This window comes from Somniosus microcephalus, chromosome 3, assembly GCF_052327205.1.
Source record: "Somniosus microcephalus isolate GS21.2 chromosome 3, FLI_Smic_1.0, whole genome shotgun sequence".
Classification (NCBI taxonomy): domain Eukaryota; kingdom Metazoa; phylum Chordata; class Chondrichthyes; order Squaliformes; family Somniosidae; genus Somniosus; species Somniosus microcephalus.
The window spans coordinates 374,732,763-374,750,429 of NC_140989.1; the positions used below are offsets into that span (position 1 = coordinate 374,732,763).

The 17,667-nt window shown below is 44.9% G+C and overlaps 1 protein-coding gene across 1 annotated transcript in view; it reads left to right on the forward strand.

Annotated features, from left to right (window-relative positions):
• zdhhc21 (zDHHC palmitoyltransferase 21) overlaps window positions 1-17,368 on the forward strand; it is a 72,769-nt gene extending 55,401 nt beyond the window's left edge. The window contains exons 3-4 of the mRNA XM_085983604.1: window positions 13,260-13,303; window positions 14,837-17,368. Of these exons, the coding sequence (XP_085839730.1) occupies window positions 13,260-13,303; window positions 14,837-14,969 (177 nt within the window). The 3' untranslated portion in view covers window positions 14,970-17,368. The remainder of the gene's footprint in view (window positions 1-13,259; window positions 13,304-14,836) is intronic.
• Window positions 17,369-17,667: the final 299 nt, after the last annotated feature.

Here is a 17,667-nt window from a genome sequence, read left to right on the forward strand (position 1 = left end):
GGGGTGATGAACCAAATTTTGCAAGGGATTGAAGGGGTAGTGTGTTATTTGGATGACATTGTAGGTATTCAGGTTCACCAATTGTAGGTGTTGGACGAATTCCTACTTAATAATCGAGTTTGACTCCAGGAGAACAATCAAAAAGGTTTTTAATGCAGGAACAGAGGAATTCAAACAGATTGCTGAGCTCGCTACAGGAGAGCCATAAAATAGGTCTTCACCAGACGGAGACGCCACGAGGACTGAGTAGGCAGTCCCGTGGATTGCGTGATGACGTCATTGCGTTCTTCCCGTGCTTGGGTAGTCACGTGACTTGCGTGATGACGTCATCGCGTTTGCCCGCGCTTGGGACAGTCATGTGATGTGCGACGTGACGTCATCGCGTTAACCCGCGTCATCGCGTTCGCCCGCGCTCCCAAAGGAGGAAAGCCCCACACCGGCTACATCGTTACGTTAAAGGGAATTATGTACGGTAAGTAAGGAACACTCGGTGGTACTGCTACATGCGCCCCCCCAGAATTCGCTTTAACGGACGTCGAACGGTGAGGTGGTCTGACGAGCCTGTCCGAACGATTCCTGTAGTCTCGAGACGGAGACTGCTGGGTGGCTGACGGTCTGGCGGGCGGTCGTACTTGGGTTGGCATAACGACGATGGGTGGTCGGTGGTCTCGGCGGTCGTGCTGTCTCGACTTGGCGGGCGAGGTCCAAATATGTGCTGGTCGTGAGCGGATCCTTGTGTGCGTCGTGGCGGATAAAACGTATCCAGCCTTGCGAAGGACCGTGGCGTCATGGCGAATAAAGCGTATTCAGCCATGCGAAGGACCGTGGAAGCGTGTGACCTCTGTAGCCTGTGGTTCGAAGCGGGCGCCGGGGCGAAACAGCTGGCCGCGTCATAGAGACTGGCAGGTTGGGCAGACGCGGACCATGGCTCTGTCATTGTTGGGAAAAGGTCCCCAGTCTGATGAAATCTGCAGGAATGCCGAACGGGTGATCCAGGAGGAAAAAAACGTGGGTCTGGGCAGGTTGGTGAACTCGAGCGAACACTCCGGCAGTCAGGAACGCACGGAACGTTGCGTGCCGTAGTGCTACTACGGTAACACAGAAGAGAGTGAACCGTTGCTGCGTTGATCAGTGATTGGTGATGACAGCAATTTTCGTGTGGCCGATCGCGGCCGCGGGATGCCCGTTGGACCCGTCCTCGATGGTCGCAGTGTCAGTAGATGTTTGCTTTTGTTGAGGGGAAAACTGTAGAGAGGGCGGCAACGCTTCTAGTTGTTGTTGATTTCGGTAGGGGGAAAAACTGCCGGGAGGGCGGCAACGCTTCGCCGTCGCGCCGATAAGCGTGGTAGAAAAAACAGACCAGCAGGCTGACGGGCTGTTGCGGCGTCGGCAGGGGATGGGTCCTCGTGGTTTGTGAGGGGCGAATCTTCGTGGGTTGTGAGGGATGGGTCCTCGTGGTTCGCGAGGGAGGAATCCTCGTGGTTTACGAGGGAGGAATCCTTGTGGTTTGCGAGGGGTGGGTCCTCGTGGGTTGCGAGGAGCGAATCCTCGTGGATTGCGAGGGGCGAGTCCTCGTGGGTTGTAAGGGTTGCAAGGCGTGGTTTGCGAGGACCGAGTCCTATGGCCTCTCCGCCGGGGCGCGCTCCGATCCTGTGAGCCCGAAAATGTGCTGCACCTGCGCTGTGGGGATTTTATACTTGCTGTTCCACCGTGGGGTTGTCAAAGAGGCTGACGCTCCGAAAGTCGGTAGAGCTGTCGAAAACGGAGACCGTATCCAGGTACGTGGTCTGTGCCATATCGATGTTGCACAGGGTGAACGGGGCTTCTACCTTTATAAAGTACGAGGGCGATTGTTGCTCCCAGTGTTGCGGCAGCTGAGCGAAACGGCTGTAGCTTCCATGCGTACTTCTTTCATGAAAAACGTTCACGAAAAATCGGGGTCCGGCTGTGCTGCTTTCGTGAAAAACGTTCGCGATAAACGAGGTCACCAATGTAGGTATTGATGAGCTCACGTCGTTGGTCACCAATTGTAGTTATTCGGGTTCACCAATTGTAGGTGTTGGACGAATTCCTACTTAATAATCGAGTTTGACTCCAGGAGAACAATCAAAACGGTTTTTAATGCAGGAACAGAGGAATTCAAACAGATTGCTGAGCTCACTACAGGAGAGCCATAAAATTGGTCTTCACCAGACGGAGACGCCACAAGGACTGAGTAGGCAGTCCCGTGGATTGCGTGATGACGTCATCGCGTTCTTCCCGCGCTTGGGTAGTCACGTGACTTGCGCGATGACGTCATTGCGTTTGCCCGCGCTTGGGACGGTCACGTGATGTGCGACGTGATGTCATCGCGTTAACCTGCGTCATCGCGTTCACCCGCACTCCCAAAGGAGGAAAGCCCCACACCGGCTACATCGTTACGTTAAAGGGAATTATGTACGGTAAGTAAGGGACACTCGGTGGTACCGCTACAACATACTCATTTCAGCACCAAACAGGCAAATCCATGATGAGGTGTTGAATGAAGTGCTCAAACAGCTAGAGAAGCACAGAGTATGAGTGACAGCTCACAAGTGTGAGTTGTTTCAAAACTCAGTGGAGTACTTAGGGCACAGAGTAGACAAAGATGGTTTACATCCAACCAAGGGAATGCTGGATGCAGTCAGAAAAACACCCACTCCCAAGAATGTCTCTGAACTGCGATAATTCTTTTGAATTATTACCGAAAGTTCCTCCCAAACTTGGCTACATTGTTACATCCACTGAATGAGCTGTTGAGAAAACAGATCCCTTGGAAGTGGTCAAAAGAATGCGACACAGCATTCAAAGAGTGTAAAAGCCAGTTATTAGAGAGTTCACTATGATGTATCTAAGGCGATCAAGCTAGCATGTGACGCCTCTCCGTATGGAGTTAGGGCAGTAATCTCTCGTACTGGATAGTGGGGAGGAGAGACCAATTGCTTTTGCTTCACGTACTCTCAGTGTCAGTGAGCGGAATTATGCGCAGATCGAAAGGGAAGCTTTGTCATTCAATTTTGGGGTCAAGAAGTTTCACAAATACTTGTTTGGTCGTAAGTTTACCATAGTTACTGATCATAAGCCCCTGACAGCAATCCTCCATTGAAAGTCCCCAGTTCCAACCTTAGCTGCAGCCCAAATGCAGAGATGGGCTTTGATTTTGTCAGCGTATATGTATGACATTGAGTACAGATGATCAGCTGATCACAGCAATGTCCAGGTTGCCATCCCCATCACAAGTTACACCCAATAAGGAAGAAGTGTTCTATTTCTCATACATTGATGAGCTGCCGGTCACAGCTGAAGAGATTGGTAGGGCAACCAAACATGACCCAATTATGTCAAAGGTGTATGATTACATAGAAACATAGAAACATAGAAGATAGGAGCAGGAGTAGGCCATTCGGCCCTTCGAGCCTGCTCCGCCATTCAATGAGATCATGGCTGATCATCCAAATTCAGTACCCTGTCCCTGCCTTCTCCCCATATCCCTTGATCCCTTTAGCTTCAAGAAATTACATAGCAAATGGATGGCCAAACCAGGTATCAGAAGAAGATATCCATCCATACTCCATTCATAGGAATGAATTGTCAGTAGATAAAGATTGCATCATGTAGGGAGCAAGAGTTATTATACCAAATCGGTTCAGGTCTAAATTGTTAGGAGATCTTCATGACCAGCACTTAGGAATGTGCTTGACCAAGAGTTTTGCACGGAGTTACTTATGGTGGCCAGGTTTAGATAAAGAGATAGAGTACATAGTCAGTCAGTGTACAACATGAGTAGTGTACAACGGTGAGCAAGAAACCACCATCAGTACCATTACAGCCGTGGAAATGGCCTCCTAGAGTGTGGCAAAGGTTACATGTAGATTTTGCTGAGCTAGAAGGACAGCAGTTGTTCATAGTGATAGATAGTCACTCAAAGTGGGTAGAGGTGTTTCCGATGTGGATAATAACAACAAGCAAAATACTAGACAATTTGTGAAGATTGTTTTCTTCATACGGCCTCCCAGAAGAAATTGTTTCTGATAATGGGCCACAATTTTGTTCAGAAGAGTTCACATAGTTCATGAGCAGAAACAGTGTGAAACATACCAAAGTTCCACCGTACCACCCTGCTTCAAATGGTGCAGCAGAGCATACAGTACAAATTGTCAAACGTGCCCTCATCAAGCAAATGTTGAATCCAAATCCAAAGAAACATCAGTTATCATTGGACGACAAACTGGCAAATTTTCTGATTACCTATCGGAATACTCCTCATACCACTACTGGTAGAAAACCATCAGAGTTGTTTCTCAAATGACAGCCACGAGCCAAGTTCTTGTTATTAAAGCCAAACTTGGCACAGACCGTAGAAGAGAAAAAATTAAGCCAGAAAGAGAGTCATGATAAAGGTGGAGTTAGAGAGAGACGTGTGAAGTTGAACCAGAAGGTTAGAGTGAAGACCCATCACCATAAATGGTTAAAGTGGTTACCAGGAAGAGTAGTGAAGATATGTGACCCTCGCACATATTTGGTCAAGATGTTTGATCATGGAAAGGTTAGGTTTGTTCACATTGATCATATCTTACCTACAGATTTGGAAGGAGTTGAAAGCTGGGATGATTCAATTTATTCTGATGAGTCAGATAGTCTTGTTACAAGTAGAGTACCAGGAGCAAATCTTATATCAGACGTACCAGAAACAAGTCCAAGACAAAGTCAGAATTTAAGTCTGAGCCCAAGTCAGGCAGACAAACAGTCTGAAAGTGTAGATAGTCCAAATGTAGATCAAGGTCAGCCCTTGGAGAAAAATTTTCCGCAGGCTCAGCCTAGAATGAGCCAAAGTCCTACAACAAGATCTGAAAGTTCTATTCAAGAAAGAAAGTACCCTCTTCAAAACAGAAAACCAGTGGTTAAGTTTAATCTATAAATATGGAAAATAAGTAAATATCTTTTGTTTGTGTTACAGAATTCTATAGTAGAATTTGGAAACATAAAATGGGTTCCACTTGAGAAATATATACCAAGATTTGTGTATACCATGCAAGTCATGTACAATGATTATTTGCTATGATTAACTTCTTCAATAAAGAGGGAGAAATGTAATAGAGCCACCTGATGGACTACGGATGTATATAATAATAAAGCCATGTGCAGTACAGTTCTTACCGGAAGCCATGTTGTGCTGTTGTATATATATATATGCTGTGTCCCAAGATATCACAGTCTTCATTTATTCTCAACCAAGGATTCCCCCCTACCGTGGTTGACATGGCCCTCGACTGTCTGTCCCATTTCCCTCACTTCTGCTCTCACCCCTTCCCCTCCCTCCCCGAACCATGATAGAGTTCCCCTTGTCCTCACCATCCACCCCACCAGCCTCCACATTCAACGGATCATCCTCTGCCATTTCCGCCACCTCCAGCATGATCCCACCACCAAACACATCTTCCCCTCCCCTTTCAGCATTCCAAAGAGACCGTTCCCTCCACAACACCCTGGTCCACTCATCAATCACCCCCTCCTCTTCCCACAGTGCCTTCCCATGCAAGTGCAGCAGATGCAACACCTCCTCCCTTCCCACCGTCTAGAGCCCAAACACTCCTTCCAGGTGAAACAGCGATTTACTTGTTGTACTTTGAATTTAGTATACTGTATTTGCTGCTCATGATCCAGTCTCCTCAACATTGGGGAGACCAAATGCAGATTGGGTGACTGCTTTGCAGTCTATAAGCGTGACCCCGACCTTCCGGTTGCCTGTCACATTAATTCATTGCTCCACTCCCACTCTGACCTCCTTGTGCTCGGCCTCCTACACTGTTCCAATGAAGCTCAACTTAAGCTCGCGGAACAGCACTTCACCTTTCAATTAAGCACTTTGCAACCTTCCACACTCAACATCAAGCTCAAACATTTCAGACCATAACCTCTGCCCCTATTTTTTTTTCACATGGCAGCTGTTGATGATTCTGCCATTCCCATTTACACCTTTTCTAGACCCATCTTTTGTTTCTTTACTTGTCTCATTACCATCCCCTTTTTCCTTGCACCATCATCCCTTTTATCATTTAGGGGGAATTTTAATCCAAAACAACAGGTGGCTTGGCGTGCGTTAAAAGTCTGAATCCCGACTAGGACCCGCCTCCAACCCGCCCATATCCGGGTGCAATGGAGGCGGGACGGGGGGCGGGCAGCCAACCTGCTCCCAGGAGGCGGTTCGTCCATTTAAATATTATAATGAGGCTGGCATGCCTCAGATTTAACCACCATTTTAACAGTGGCAGGTCGGGTTTTACAGGGCTCATGAAACCCACCAGCTAATGGAAGGCAAGGACTGCTGGATCCAGGAGGTAAGTGCCTTTACACTTGCCTCCGATTTCCCCCCCACCCTCCCCACAAGGCCCCCAATTTTTTTTCCCCACCCCCGAGGCCTCCGATCACCTTCCCAGCCTCCCCCCACCTCCTACCGATGCTCCTCCGGGTACCCCGATGTCATCTGCCTACACAACTCCCCTCCCCTCCCCGTGATCCTCCGGCCCTCTGATCATGCTCATGCTCCCCCCTCCCCCACCCCACCCAATCAGCCCATGCCCCCACTCGATCTTTCCCTTCCTCCTCCCTGCGGCCTAGTGCCGCAGGTGTACCTGCCCGCAGTCAGCCACCCTGTCATCTGACTGGCTGCAGGTGCGGAACAGAGGTGCCAACTGCATGTCCGGCCCTGCCTTTACATTTGGCAGAGCCTGGGAAACCTGCTCTCCAAGCCCCCCTCCCCCTGCTCCCAAACCACCAAAGTATTAAAATTCAGACCTTAATCTCTCCTGCCTTCCACCCTATCACGGACCTTCCATTTTGTTCTTTCCTCCCCTCCCCCCTCTCCCTGCCTCTGCACCTGGTTAAAACCTGTTACATCTCTACCTTTTTCCAGTTCTGATGAAAGATCTTCGAGCTGAAACGTTAACTCTGTTTCTCTCTCTACAGATGCTGCCTGACCAGCTAAGTGTTTCCAGCATTTTCTGATTTTATTTAAGATTTCCAGCATCCACAGTATTTTGCATTCGTTCTAAATACAAGAAGTGTTGTCCCAATGTAATGTTTGCCAAAGTGGCCATCCCAGCACATACTTCAGTTTTGTAATTTTTTTCCTCCCCACTTTTCCCTGCTTCCTTCTCTTTGTAAGGGGTGGTGTGTGGGTTGTTTGTCAGCTTCAATTCTGACTCCTTTGAGCAGTTCGAATCGCTCCCACTCCCCTTTGTTCTAGACTTTGGACTTATTTGGGGGTTGTAATAAACTTGCAACAGACACCTGGGTTAGTCAAAAGAATTCAGATCTTTATTTTGAGACAGGAAAATAGACAATACAAATAAAACTTATACTCTAAAAGGGTGGGGAACACTCGGAATAAGCGAGGGAGAATTACAATAAACAAAATCCCTTACCCTCCCAACCCCACTACATTAGCTAGGCTGGAATCCAGAGGACCAGGAAATGCTCACCAAAACTACTTTCTTGACAGATGTAGAGGTTCGCGATTTCGGGGTTCTCCTTAGTTGTGGCAGTTGGGGCCTGCCGTACCTTAGACGTGGTAGAAGACTGCACCTGCGTTGGGTCTTCAGTTTGGGTTGGCCCGCAGATGCGGTTAGTCGCGCTGTTGGATATATCAGGTGAGTACCCGATTTTCTTTGGTTAGGGCTAGTTTTAGGGTCTTTTGTGTCTAAATCTTACCCAGGGGTAAGTCAGACTAGCCTGCAGAGTGGAAACAAGTCTTTGGTTCGTGTGTTTTTCAGCGGTTGGTTTCTTGTTGGTCGCGGTGGCCCAATATTACCTGGTTGGCAGTAATATTGGGGGTTGTTGGTTTCTGTAGGTCTTTGGTTGCCGCGATCTCTGTTTCTTCTTTCTTCCTTCAAATCTCCGATGATGATCTCTCTCTTGAGCTGGTTGGCTGAACTTCCGAGCTGACCTTCCGACGAGCTGACTGACCGACTTCTGAGCTGACCGTTGAACTGAAAAGGCAGGCCTCAATTATACTAATTTGGGGCCTGGCTTATCTGACCGCCAAATCTCGGGTTTCTTTGTTAAATTTGGCAGGCTCATTATTTTTAATGTATTTTAAAACTTTAACGCGCTTCGGGGATGGCCTTGAAACCAGTTTAAAAATGCAAAACGTTTGTCAATCTCTTTGATTGGTTTTGGACTGTGGTTTGTTTGCTGTATCCTGTAGGGCCTTTGTGTTGCTGGGGGCATGTCCTGTTTATACAGGTACCTGGCTCTGCGAATTCTCGGCGGGAAACAGGTTTCATTGTCCTTATGTAAAACTGGGGTGGCCCAGGACATTCCTAGACAGTCCAATATCCAAACTCGGGGGGCCCACCCCACCTCCCCTGTGTCCCAGCCTTTGCAAGCCTGAACATGTCCTTTTAAACCAGCCAAATCTTCCTGGGATTTTTATTTTAAATCCCTTTGGCCCAATAACTCCTTAAAACAGTCCAAAATTTCTTCCTTCTTACAATTAGGAAAAATGTGTAATTTAACTCTTTGAAATTCTTCTGTTTGTCCCAACCACACTTTTATCCTTTTTACAGATTGTGATGTTCCAAAATCATTTAAAAATAATGCTTTCTTTCTTTTCTGGAGTTGTGCAGAAATTTTCGAACCTTACATCTTTACTTTTACGACACCTTCAAAAACTGGGGCGGGCAGGACAGTCTGTCCTTGACACATCTCAGTGCCACTCACTGGTTACCCTCCCAGGAGAGAAGGATTGATGCACAATGTACAAATATGTAAATCCAGGAATAAGCAATCTCTCTAGCTAGAGAGCACAAGTTACTGTTTGGCTCTTGTCAACTCCAGCTGCATTTTGCAAATTTATAGAAATTATAGAAAGGTTTTAAATACTGCTTTCTGTAGTACGCTGTAATTCGTGTTTAATGAGTCATTCACCTCTAGATGGCCGTTGAGCTGTGAGCCCCCGTGAAATTGCGATCCTGGGCCTCCTCCAACTGCCGGCGTGCAGTTAGTTCGATGCGTCCCTGGGATCACGTGGGCCATGGAGAACCAATGGTAGCAGGGAATGCTTCATTCAGAAGTTTGACAAACCTATAAATACTATAAGCCCCAAAACATCACTAAATCTTCAAATAAATTTTTTTAAATCACATTTTTTAAATAAACTATAAATTACATGAAATAACTATTTTAAACAATAATTTAAATTTTTGAAAAAAATAATTACATTTTCTTATGGGGCTAAAAATAAACTTACCTTTCTTTAAAGTATTTAAAAATAATAAACCTGTGGAAAAAATGTTTTAATTTGAATTAATTCACCACTTACCTTGTTAAAAGCAGGCCTTGCGACTGCTTTTTACATGTCTAACATCTGGAGACTTACCTTCCCAGAGAAACCTTAAAAAAAACGTAAGTTCAATGCGCATGCGCTGCCTCTCCCGCGCACGCGTTCGACTTCTGAACCCCTTCTTTCAGGGGAACGGAAGTGTCGGTTTCCAGCGCATGCACAGTGCATACACGAAACCAGCACTTCCATTGGGCTTATGGGTGAGTACCCCATGCATACTCACCCGTGAAGACCCGAATTTCTGGGCCAATAGTAATGGCTTGCTTTGTTCGAATATTCCAGCTTTGTCACACAGGGCAGACTTTCATCACGAACAGACCAACAAACGACTGAAATAGTGTATCTCATGGATTTCATGTTTTCTGTATTCTTACATTCTCTCTTTCCTGCTCTCGCCCCGAACTTGACAATTTCATTCACTTTGCCTCCAATTTCTACCCTTCCCTCACCTTCACATGGTCCATCTCTGACACTTCCCTTCCCTTCCTCGACTTCTCTGTCTCCATCTCTGGGGATAGGTTATCGACCAATATTCACTACAAACCCACTGACTCCCACAGCTACCTGGACAACACTTCCTCCCACCCCGCTTCCTGTAAGGACTCTATTCCATTCTCCCAGTTTCTCTGTCTCCGCCGTATCTGCTCCGACGATGCCTCCTTCCACACCAGTGCTTCAGACATGTCTTCCTTTTTCCGCAACCGAGGATTCCCCTCTACCGTGGTTGACACTGCCCTCGACCGTGTCAGTTCCATCTCCCGCACTTCTGCCCTCGCCCCTGCCCCTCCCTCCCAGAACCACGATAGGGTTCCCCTTGTCCTCACCTTTCACCCCACCAGCCTCTACATTCAACAGATCATCCTCCAGCATTTCCGCTACCTCCAAAGTGATCCCACCACCAAATGTATCTTCCCCTCCCCTCCCCTTTCAGCATTCCGTAGGGACCGCTCCCTCCGAGACACCCTAGTCCACTCCTCTATCACCCCAAACAGCCCTTCCCCTTCGCCTGGCACCTTCCCGTGCAAGCGGAGGAGATGTAACACCTACCCCTATACCTCCCCCCTTCCCACTGTCCAGGGCCCCAAACACCCCTTCCAGGTGAAGCAGCGATTTACTTGTACTTCTCGCAATCTAGTATACTGTATTCGCTGCTCACGATGCGGTCTCCTCTACATTGGGGAGACCAAATGCAGATTGGGTGACCGCTTTGCGGAACACCGCTGTTCAGTCCGTAAGGGTGACCCCGAGCTTCCGGTCGCCTGTCATTTTAATTCACCACTCCATTCCCACTCAGACCTCACCGTCCTTGACCTCTTGTACTGTTCCACGGAAGCTCAACGTAAACTCGAGGAACAGCACCTCATCTTCCGATTAGGCACTCTGCAGCCTTCCGGACTCAATATCGAGTTCAACAATTTCAGATCATAACCTCGGCCCCTATTACACATTTTTTCTTGTAATTTTTCCACTCCTCCCCCCCCCTTTCCTTTTGTTTCTCTCTCACACCTGGCAGCTATCTCTTGCCCTGCCAGTACACTTTACACCTAATCTCAGCCTATTACCATCTCGTCTAGTTCTTTTGTTTCTTTCACTTCTTTTGTCCGATCACAGCCCTGCCTTCGATCTAATTTCTTTTCTTTCCAGTTTTGAAGAAGGGTACGACCTGAAACGTCAACTCAAATTTCTCTCCACGGATGTTGCCTGACCTGCTGAGTTTTTCCAGCATTTTCTGTTGTTATTTCGGATTTCCAACATCTGCAGTATTTTGCTATCATTCTCTCTTGCTATTTTATTTGCCATTTGCTCCTCATTCTGAAGGGAACAGTGATCAGTATGTGTAACCCAGTCTGCACAGCCTCTGTGGCAGAAGAAATATTGGCCCAGAAATTCGGTCTCCACGGGTGAGTACGCACAGGGTACTCAACCGTAGGCCTAATGGAAGTGCTGGTTTTCTGCATGCACTGCGCCTGCGTGGGAAACCGGCACTTCCGTTCCCCTGAAAGAAGGGGTTCAGAAGTTGAACACGTGCGCAGGAGAGGCAGCGCGTGCGCATCGAACTTACGGTTTTTTTGCAGGTTTTCCCATGAAGGTAAGTCTCCAGAAGTTAGACATATAAAAAGCAGTTGCAAGGCCTGCTTTTTACAAGGCAAGTGGTGAATTAATTAAAATTAAAACATTTTTTCCACAGGTTTATTATTTATAAATACTTTAAAGAAAGGTAAGTTTATTTTCAGCCCTGTTAGAAAATGTAATTACAGTAATTTTTTCAAAAATTTAAATTATAGTTTAAAATTATTTCATGTAATTTATAGTTTATTTTAAAATTGTGATTTAAAAAAAAAATTATTTGAAGATTTAATGATGTTTTGTGGCTTGTAGTATTTTGTCAAACTTATGAATGAAGCATTCCCTGCTACAATTAGCTCTCCATGGCCCACGTGATCCCAGGGGACGCACCGAACTAACTGCGCCCCTGGGATATGCAAGCACTGCGTGCCGGCAGTTGGAGGAGGCCCAGGATCGCAATTCCACGGGGGCCCACAGCTCAATGGCCGGCACACAAGGTAAGTGCAGGTCGGGGGCTTGCACCCGCGGGAAGCCCCTGACCCGAATTTCTGGGCCATTATTGAGAGAGCAGATGGGAATGGTAAACAATGGTACTGGGAGGCAAAGGCTTCCAGCAATACACTGAGGATTTGGATGATATAAATCAGGAGAGCAAAGTATGCAGTCAGTACCTGAATTGCAATACGGTACACTAGCATATACTCCATTCATCTTTACACCCTCCTGATTTCCCACAGTCGGGGACTGATGATGCACAATACGCCCACCCATATATGGGCAGGCTTATTGTAAGCATATGCAAATGAGGGAAATATGCCATCTTGTTTTACTTGCGCTGTTGCGACACTGGTCACCAGGGACACCGGTTGATTGCTGATGTGGTGGAGGGAGGGAGCATTTAGTTTTTAAAACCCAGAAAACGTGTGGCTTCATTCACAGGCCAGTGGGAGAATTTAAAGTTTAACCGACAGCTTAGAGGCCACCGACACCATTCCAACGGAACAGAAGCCAGCAAGCTCGCCAAAGATGCGTTAACAATCCGGAGGACAGAAGATGAGCTGGCCTCAGATGCACCCTTGTGATGGGCGGACATCCTGTCACGTCAGATGTGCACTCAATTCTGTGAAAGTGGGAAATGTGGGCCCCTCAAGGCACTTCAGTGCTGTTAACCTTACAGGCATGACTACTGCCCAAAACGTAAACCGTTATTTAAAGCGGAAAATACAACCCCCTTATCCTACCCAGTTTAACATATTTTTATAACTTGTGAACCATCACAACTCACTTGCTGATTTGTCTTCGTGTTAATGCTGGGAGTCTGTCTTGATTCACCAAAGGGAAACTAACAGTAATTGGCTGCAAACTCTGTTTCAGATCCTTGTTAGGGAAAGGCTTCCTCGAGAATATGGTGGTATAGAAAGAGATGGTAGAATACACCCGATTACAACGAAGAGCAATGGGACCAGCAGAAATGGATAGTGAGGCATTAAGACTGTTAGAAGTAGCTCAGGGAGATTATATCCTTCTCTTTCATAGATCTAATACCTGTTGCTACAGCCCAGAATGGACTGATCACTTGAAATTGCAAGGTGATTTTTATATTGGTTCAGTTTCTCAGAATGTCTTTATACTGGAAGATGAACACTTTGAAATCCGAATGTTCAAAAGATAAACAATATAGTTCTTTCAGATATATGTAAATTGCTTACTATACATGTCTCTCTATTTACTATACATGTCCAAATCATAATTCTAAACGCTTTCATCTGGAATATAATCTGAAAACCTGAAATATTTATTAATACTGTGCTTTATATATTTTTGCCAACAGGATATGACAACTATAGAAAGAATGTCAAGTTGCCTTGATGAGATGTGAGTACTTAAGGGAGCTGAATGGAATGGTTCTCTCTCTCTTCATACCTAGGGAGCATAAGAGTGTATTGGTAGAAGTATTAGAATATTGACCTTGAATACTTTGCTTAATTCAGATGTTTTGATAATTCAATTTCCATCACCAAATTACCACTTTACTGTGTTAATTACTTTGTTTAATCACATGTTTGGATAATTGATAGTTTGGTGCTGGAAATTCAATTATCAAATCATTTAACTTAAACAACTTTGAATTAATGGCCCAGAACTTCGGGTCTCCACGGGTGAGTACGCATGGGGTACTCACCCGTAGACCCGATGGAAAACCGGCACTTCCGTTCCTCTGAACGAAGGGGTTCAGAGGTCGAACGCGTGCGCGGGGGAGGCTGCGCGTGCGCATCAAACTTTTTTTTTTACAGGTTTCTCCAGGAACGTAAGCTTGCAGAATTTAGAAATGTAAAAAGCAGGCGTAAGGCCTGCTTTTTACAAGGTAAGTGGTGAATTAATTAAAATTAAAACATTTTTTCCACAGGTTTACTATTTTTAAATACTTTAAAGCACAGTAAGTTTATTTTTAGCCCCGTTAGAATATAAAATTATTTTTTTCAAAAATTTAAATTATTGTTTAAAATAGTTATTTCATGTAATTAATAGTTTATTTAAAAAATGTGATTTTTTATAAAATGTATTTGAAGGTTTAGTGCTATTTTGGGGCCGTAGTATTTATAAGTCTTGACAGCACTTCCTGTCAGACTTATGAATGGAGCATTCCCTGCTCCGATTGGCTGCCCATGGCCCACGTGATCCCAGGGCACGTATCGAACTAACTGCGCCCCTGGGATACGCAAGCACTGCACGCCGGCAGCTGGACCAGGCCCCGGATCGGAATTCCACAGGGCCCTACAGCTCAACGGCCGGCACGCAAGGTAAGTGCAGGTCGGGGGCTTACACCCGCGGGAAACCCCCGACCTGAATTTCTGGGCCATTTAATATGTTTGGATTATTCAAGCGATATAAGTGCAAAAATCAACTTCAGATTAATCAGGAATAGACTGCACCAGGGAATAAACAAAATGCTCTACATAATGCTGAAATAATTTGTGGAAAACCAGGTCAGTAAGCTTAATTTTCAAAGTGAAGATGTGATGGTAACATCTCTTTTATACCTGAAAAGATTGCTATTATAATTTGTGTTTGATGTTTCTGCACTGTCCACAAATTCAACAATATTTAACATGTCCTCTGAAATCAAGTATTTTAAAAAGCCAGTGTTTTGAAATATGCATCTCTAAATACTGTGTATTTTTTATAGACCATTAGAAAATATACAGCTTTCAATTTCAATGTTTCATATGTAAAAAAAAATCAAAGACAGCCATTGACTTCAGCATGTCTAGTGCTATACAGGGATTTAATTTTAAACACATATTGAGTCATGATGAGCCAACAGCACTACATCAGTCAAGCTATTGTTCTTATCTGACTGCAATACTCGATGGGAGTGCTGCCTCTTACTCATGCTGTTATCCGTAGATTGAGGCCCAGCAAACCATGGCAGCAGTCCTTCTCAGAGGTGTTTGGCACGCGCTGGAAGATCCTGTGGTTCATTCCATTCAGGCAGAGGCAACCGCTGCGAGTCTCCTACCACCTCGCCAATCACGTTTAACAGATGGAAGCTGAAAAGATGAGTCCTCCTGTGTCGAAGTACTTAGCAGCATTTCCAGTAATACTCCCATCCCCATGTTCAATTTAAAACTCGACACTTCTTCCCCTAGCAACAGCAGTGTGTTCCAAGTAACATTCCTAACAAAATCTTTTGTCTGTTAATGGCCGATACAGGCTGTGTTTCAGGGCCACGAAAGCGTATTGGATACAACCCTTTGAAAATGTTGCCGTTGTCTTTAGAAACATTCATAAACAATTATTAATCAAAATGTGGGGATTTCCTTTACTTAATGGGACTGCTCCAGACAGTTTCAGCCTGATTATTATCAGAGGGTTAATGGGATGACCATTTTGGTCAAAAATACTACACAGATTATTCTTAATTTTTTTCTGGCGACGTCTTCAAATGAGCATGTCTGAATAGTTTGGATTGTGAAAGGTGATAGCAATATTGTAACACCTGATTTATAATCATGAATTTGTGATCCACTCTTATTTCTGTTATTGACATTCTTTTGGATAAAGCAGAAGTAAATGTTACACTGCTGGGAAAATATTCAGCCTATGTAGGTCAGTAAAAAGACATCAGCCTTTGTAATGTCACATGTTAGTACAAATAAAGATGCATAAGATGAATTGTTCGGGGGGTTTTGAAAGAATTACGTGCTGGTTTTAAAATATTTTACAAATATGTTGCATCACACCCTTCACGGTTGATTTGTTAATTTTTTTGTACATTCAGTTTCTGCAGTTCTTCTATTCCAATATTTAACTTTTGTATCAAACATTGCTGATGAGGCTAACTACTATGTGTTACCCCTGAGTGTTACAAGACCATTTTTTAATGAAAATGAGGAAAAAATTGATCAGAGTGACTGCACGCTAGGAATAATGAAAATCTCAGTTGGAGAGGATCATGGAATGTCAGATGTACCAGATTGCATGGAGAAGTACGATTAATGACATTTATTTAAGTGCAGTAAAATTAATATGGCCGGTCCTGTGGGAAGCAGTTTACAGGGTAGCAAATCAAAGTGAAAAATGTTTTATCGAGTGCCTATAATTTAGTGACTTTTATCGTGACAGTGCATTTGGCTTGTTCTGATCAGTTCAGGAACCAAAGATGCTATTTAACTGTTGGGACAAGCTCTAATGATCAATGAAATTGTGATTTTTTTTAAATAACCTGCTGTAATTTGTTATACTAACTTCTGTTGTGTCCCAATTGTCAGAGCATAGATTAATCCTGATATTTCCACAGTGACCATGTGTGTTTTTAAAATTTATTGTGAGAATTGTAGTACATCTGTGTCTACTCCCCCTTTTTATTTAGGGAATATCCTAACATGTAGTGCACACTGTTTACGCAGTTTTATGCACTGCAGAAGAAAATTCTTACCCAATCAGAAAACTCCTGCGTGAAGCCACAAGAAATACTGACACCTGTCATATAAGTGATGGTAAACAAATAAGATTGCATTATTGACAGTTAAAGAGCACGTCAGGGTAATTGTAGGAACTCGACTCCCTGTCTTTTGTGTGCTTGGTATTTCTCAGTACAATACTTTATTTAATCTCTGCTTCATAACATTTAAGTTGAAGTAGCATTGGTGTTTAATTAAATACCTCAAGACCAGGTTTTTCCCAATTTTCTCCCTTCCTCTTGTGAAGGTGCTGATTTATGTTGGAATACAGTTTACAGGTAGCAGCAACCCTGCACAATCTCATCCAAATAGCCAGTCTTCATTTAGAATCTTAGACAGTGAGTGTTGACAAAGGTATTCCCCACGGAGAGCATCACTACTGTTTGATCCTTTCCTCGTGCATGCACTTTTGAGCAGAGATCACTGGATTGCAATCCAAACTAAGAATGAATGATTTCCCCCACCTATTTAGCCCAGTGGCTTGGACACCAATGGCAATTACCAACTGCTCATTCAGCATACATCGGGCACCTAACTTGCGAACCTCCTCGTCTGCAGGGTTAAATGGGAGTTTGGTTTCACATTTACGAGCCTGAGCCATCAGAGGAGATTGCTTTACAAGACAATTTAACAGGAACAGAGTGACTTAGTCAGTGATATGATTGCATTGTTGCATCACGAATCTCTCCAAAAAAAAACTAGTACCAAAGAGCAAAGCTCGATTTCAAATTTCATGTTACAGAAGGGCAGCATGGTGGCATAGTGGTTAGCACTGTTGCCTCACAGCGCCAGAGACCCGGGTTCAAATCCGGCCGCGGGTGACTGTCTGTGTGGAGTTTGCACATTCTCCCCGTGTTTGCGTGGGTTTTCTCCGGGTGCTCCGGTTTCCTCCCACAGTCCAAAGATGTGCAGGTTAGGTTGATTGACTATGATAAATTGACCCTTAGTGTTAGGGGGATTAAATACGTGGGATAGGGTGGGATAGGGTGGGATATGTGTTGGTGTAGGGGTTACGGGGATCGGGTGGGATATGTGTCGGTGCAGGCTCGATGGGCCGAAATGGCCTCTATCTGCACTGTGGGGTTTCTGTGATTCTGTGAAGGGAACATTCGCTGCAATGCAGGCTCTCTCGGTCAGTCAGTATGGCACTTTTCTGGAATTTTAAGGGTTAAGGCATTGCTAGGAGCTGAGTTTGTCTGAAAGATCTCCATTGAGATGATAATAGCCCTTTTAATATTATAGCTTATAAACTTCACCCAATTTGAATAAACAGAC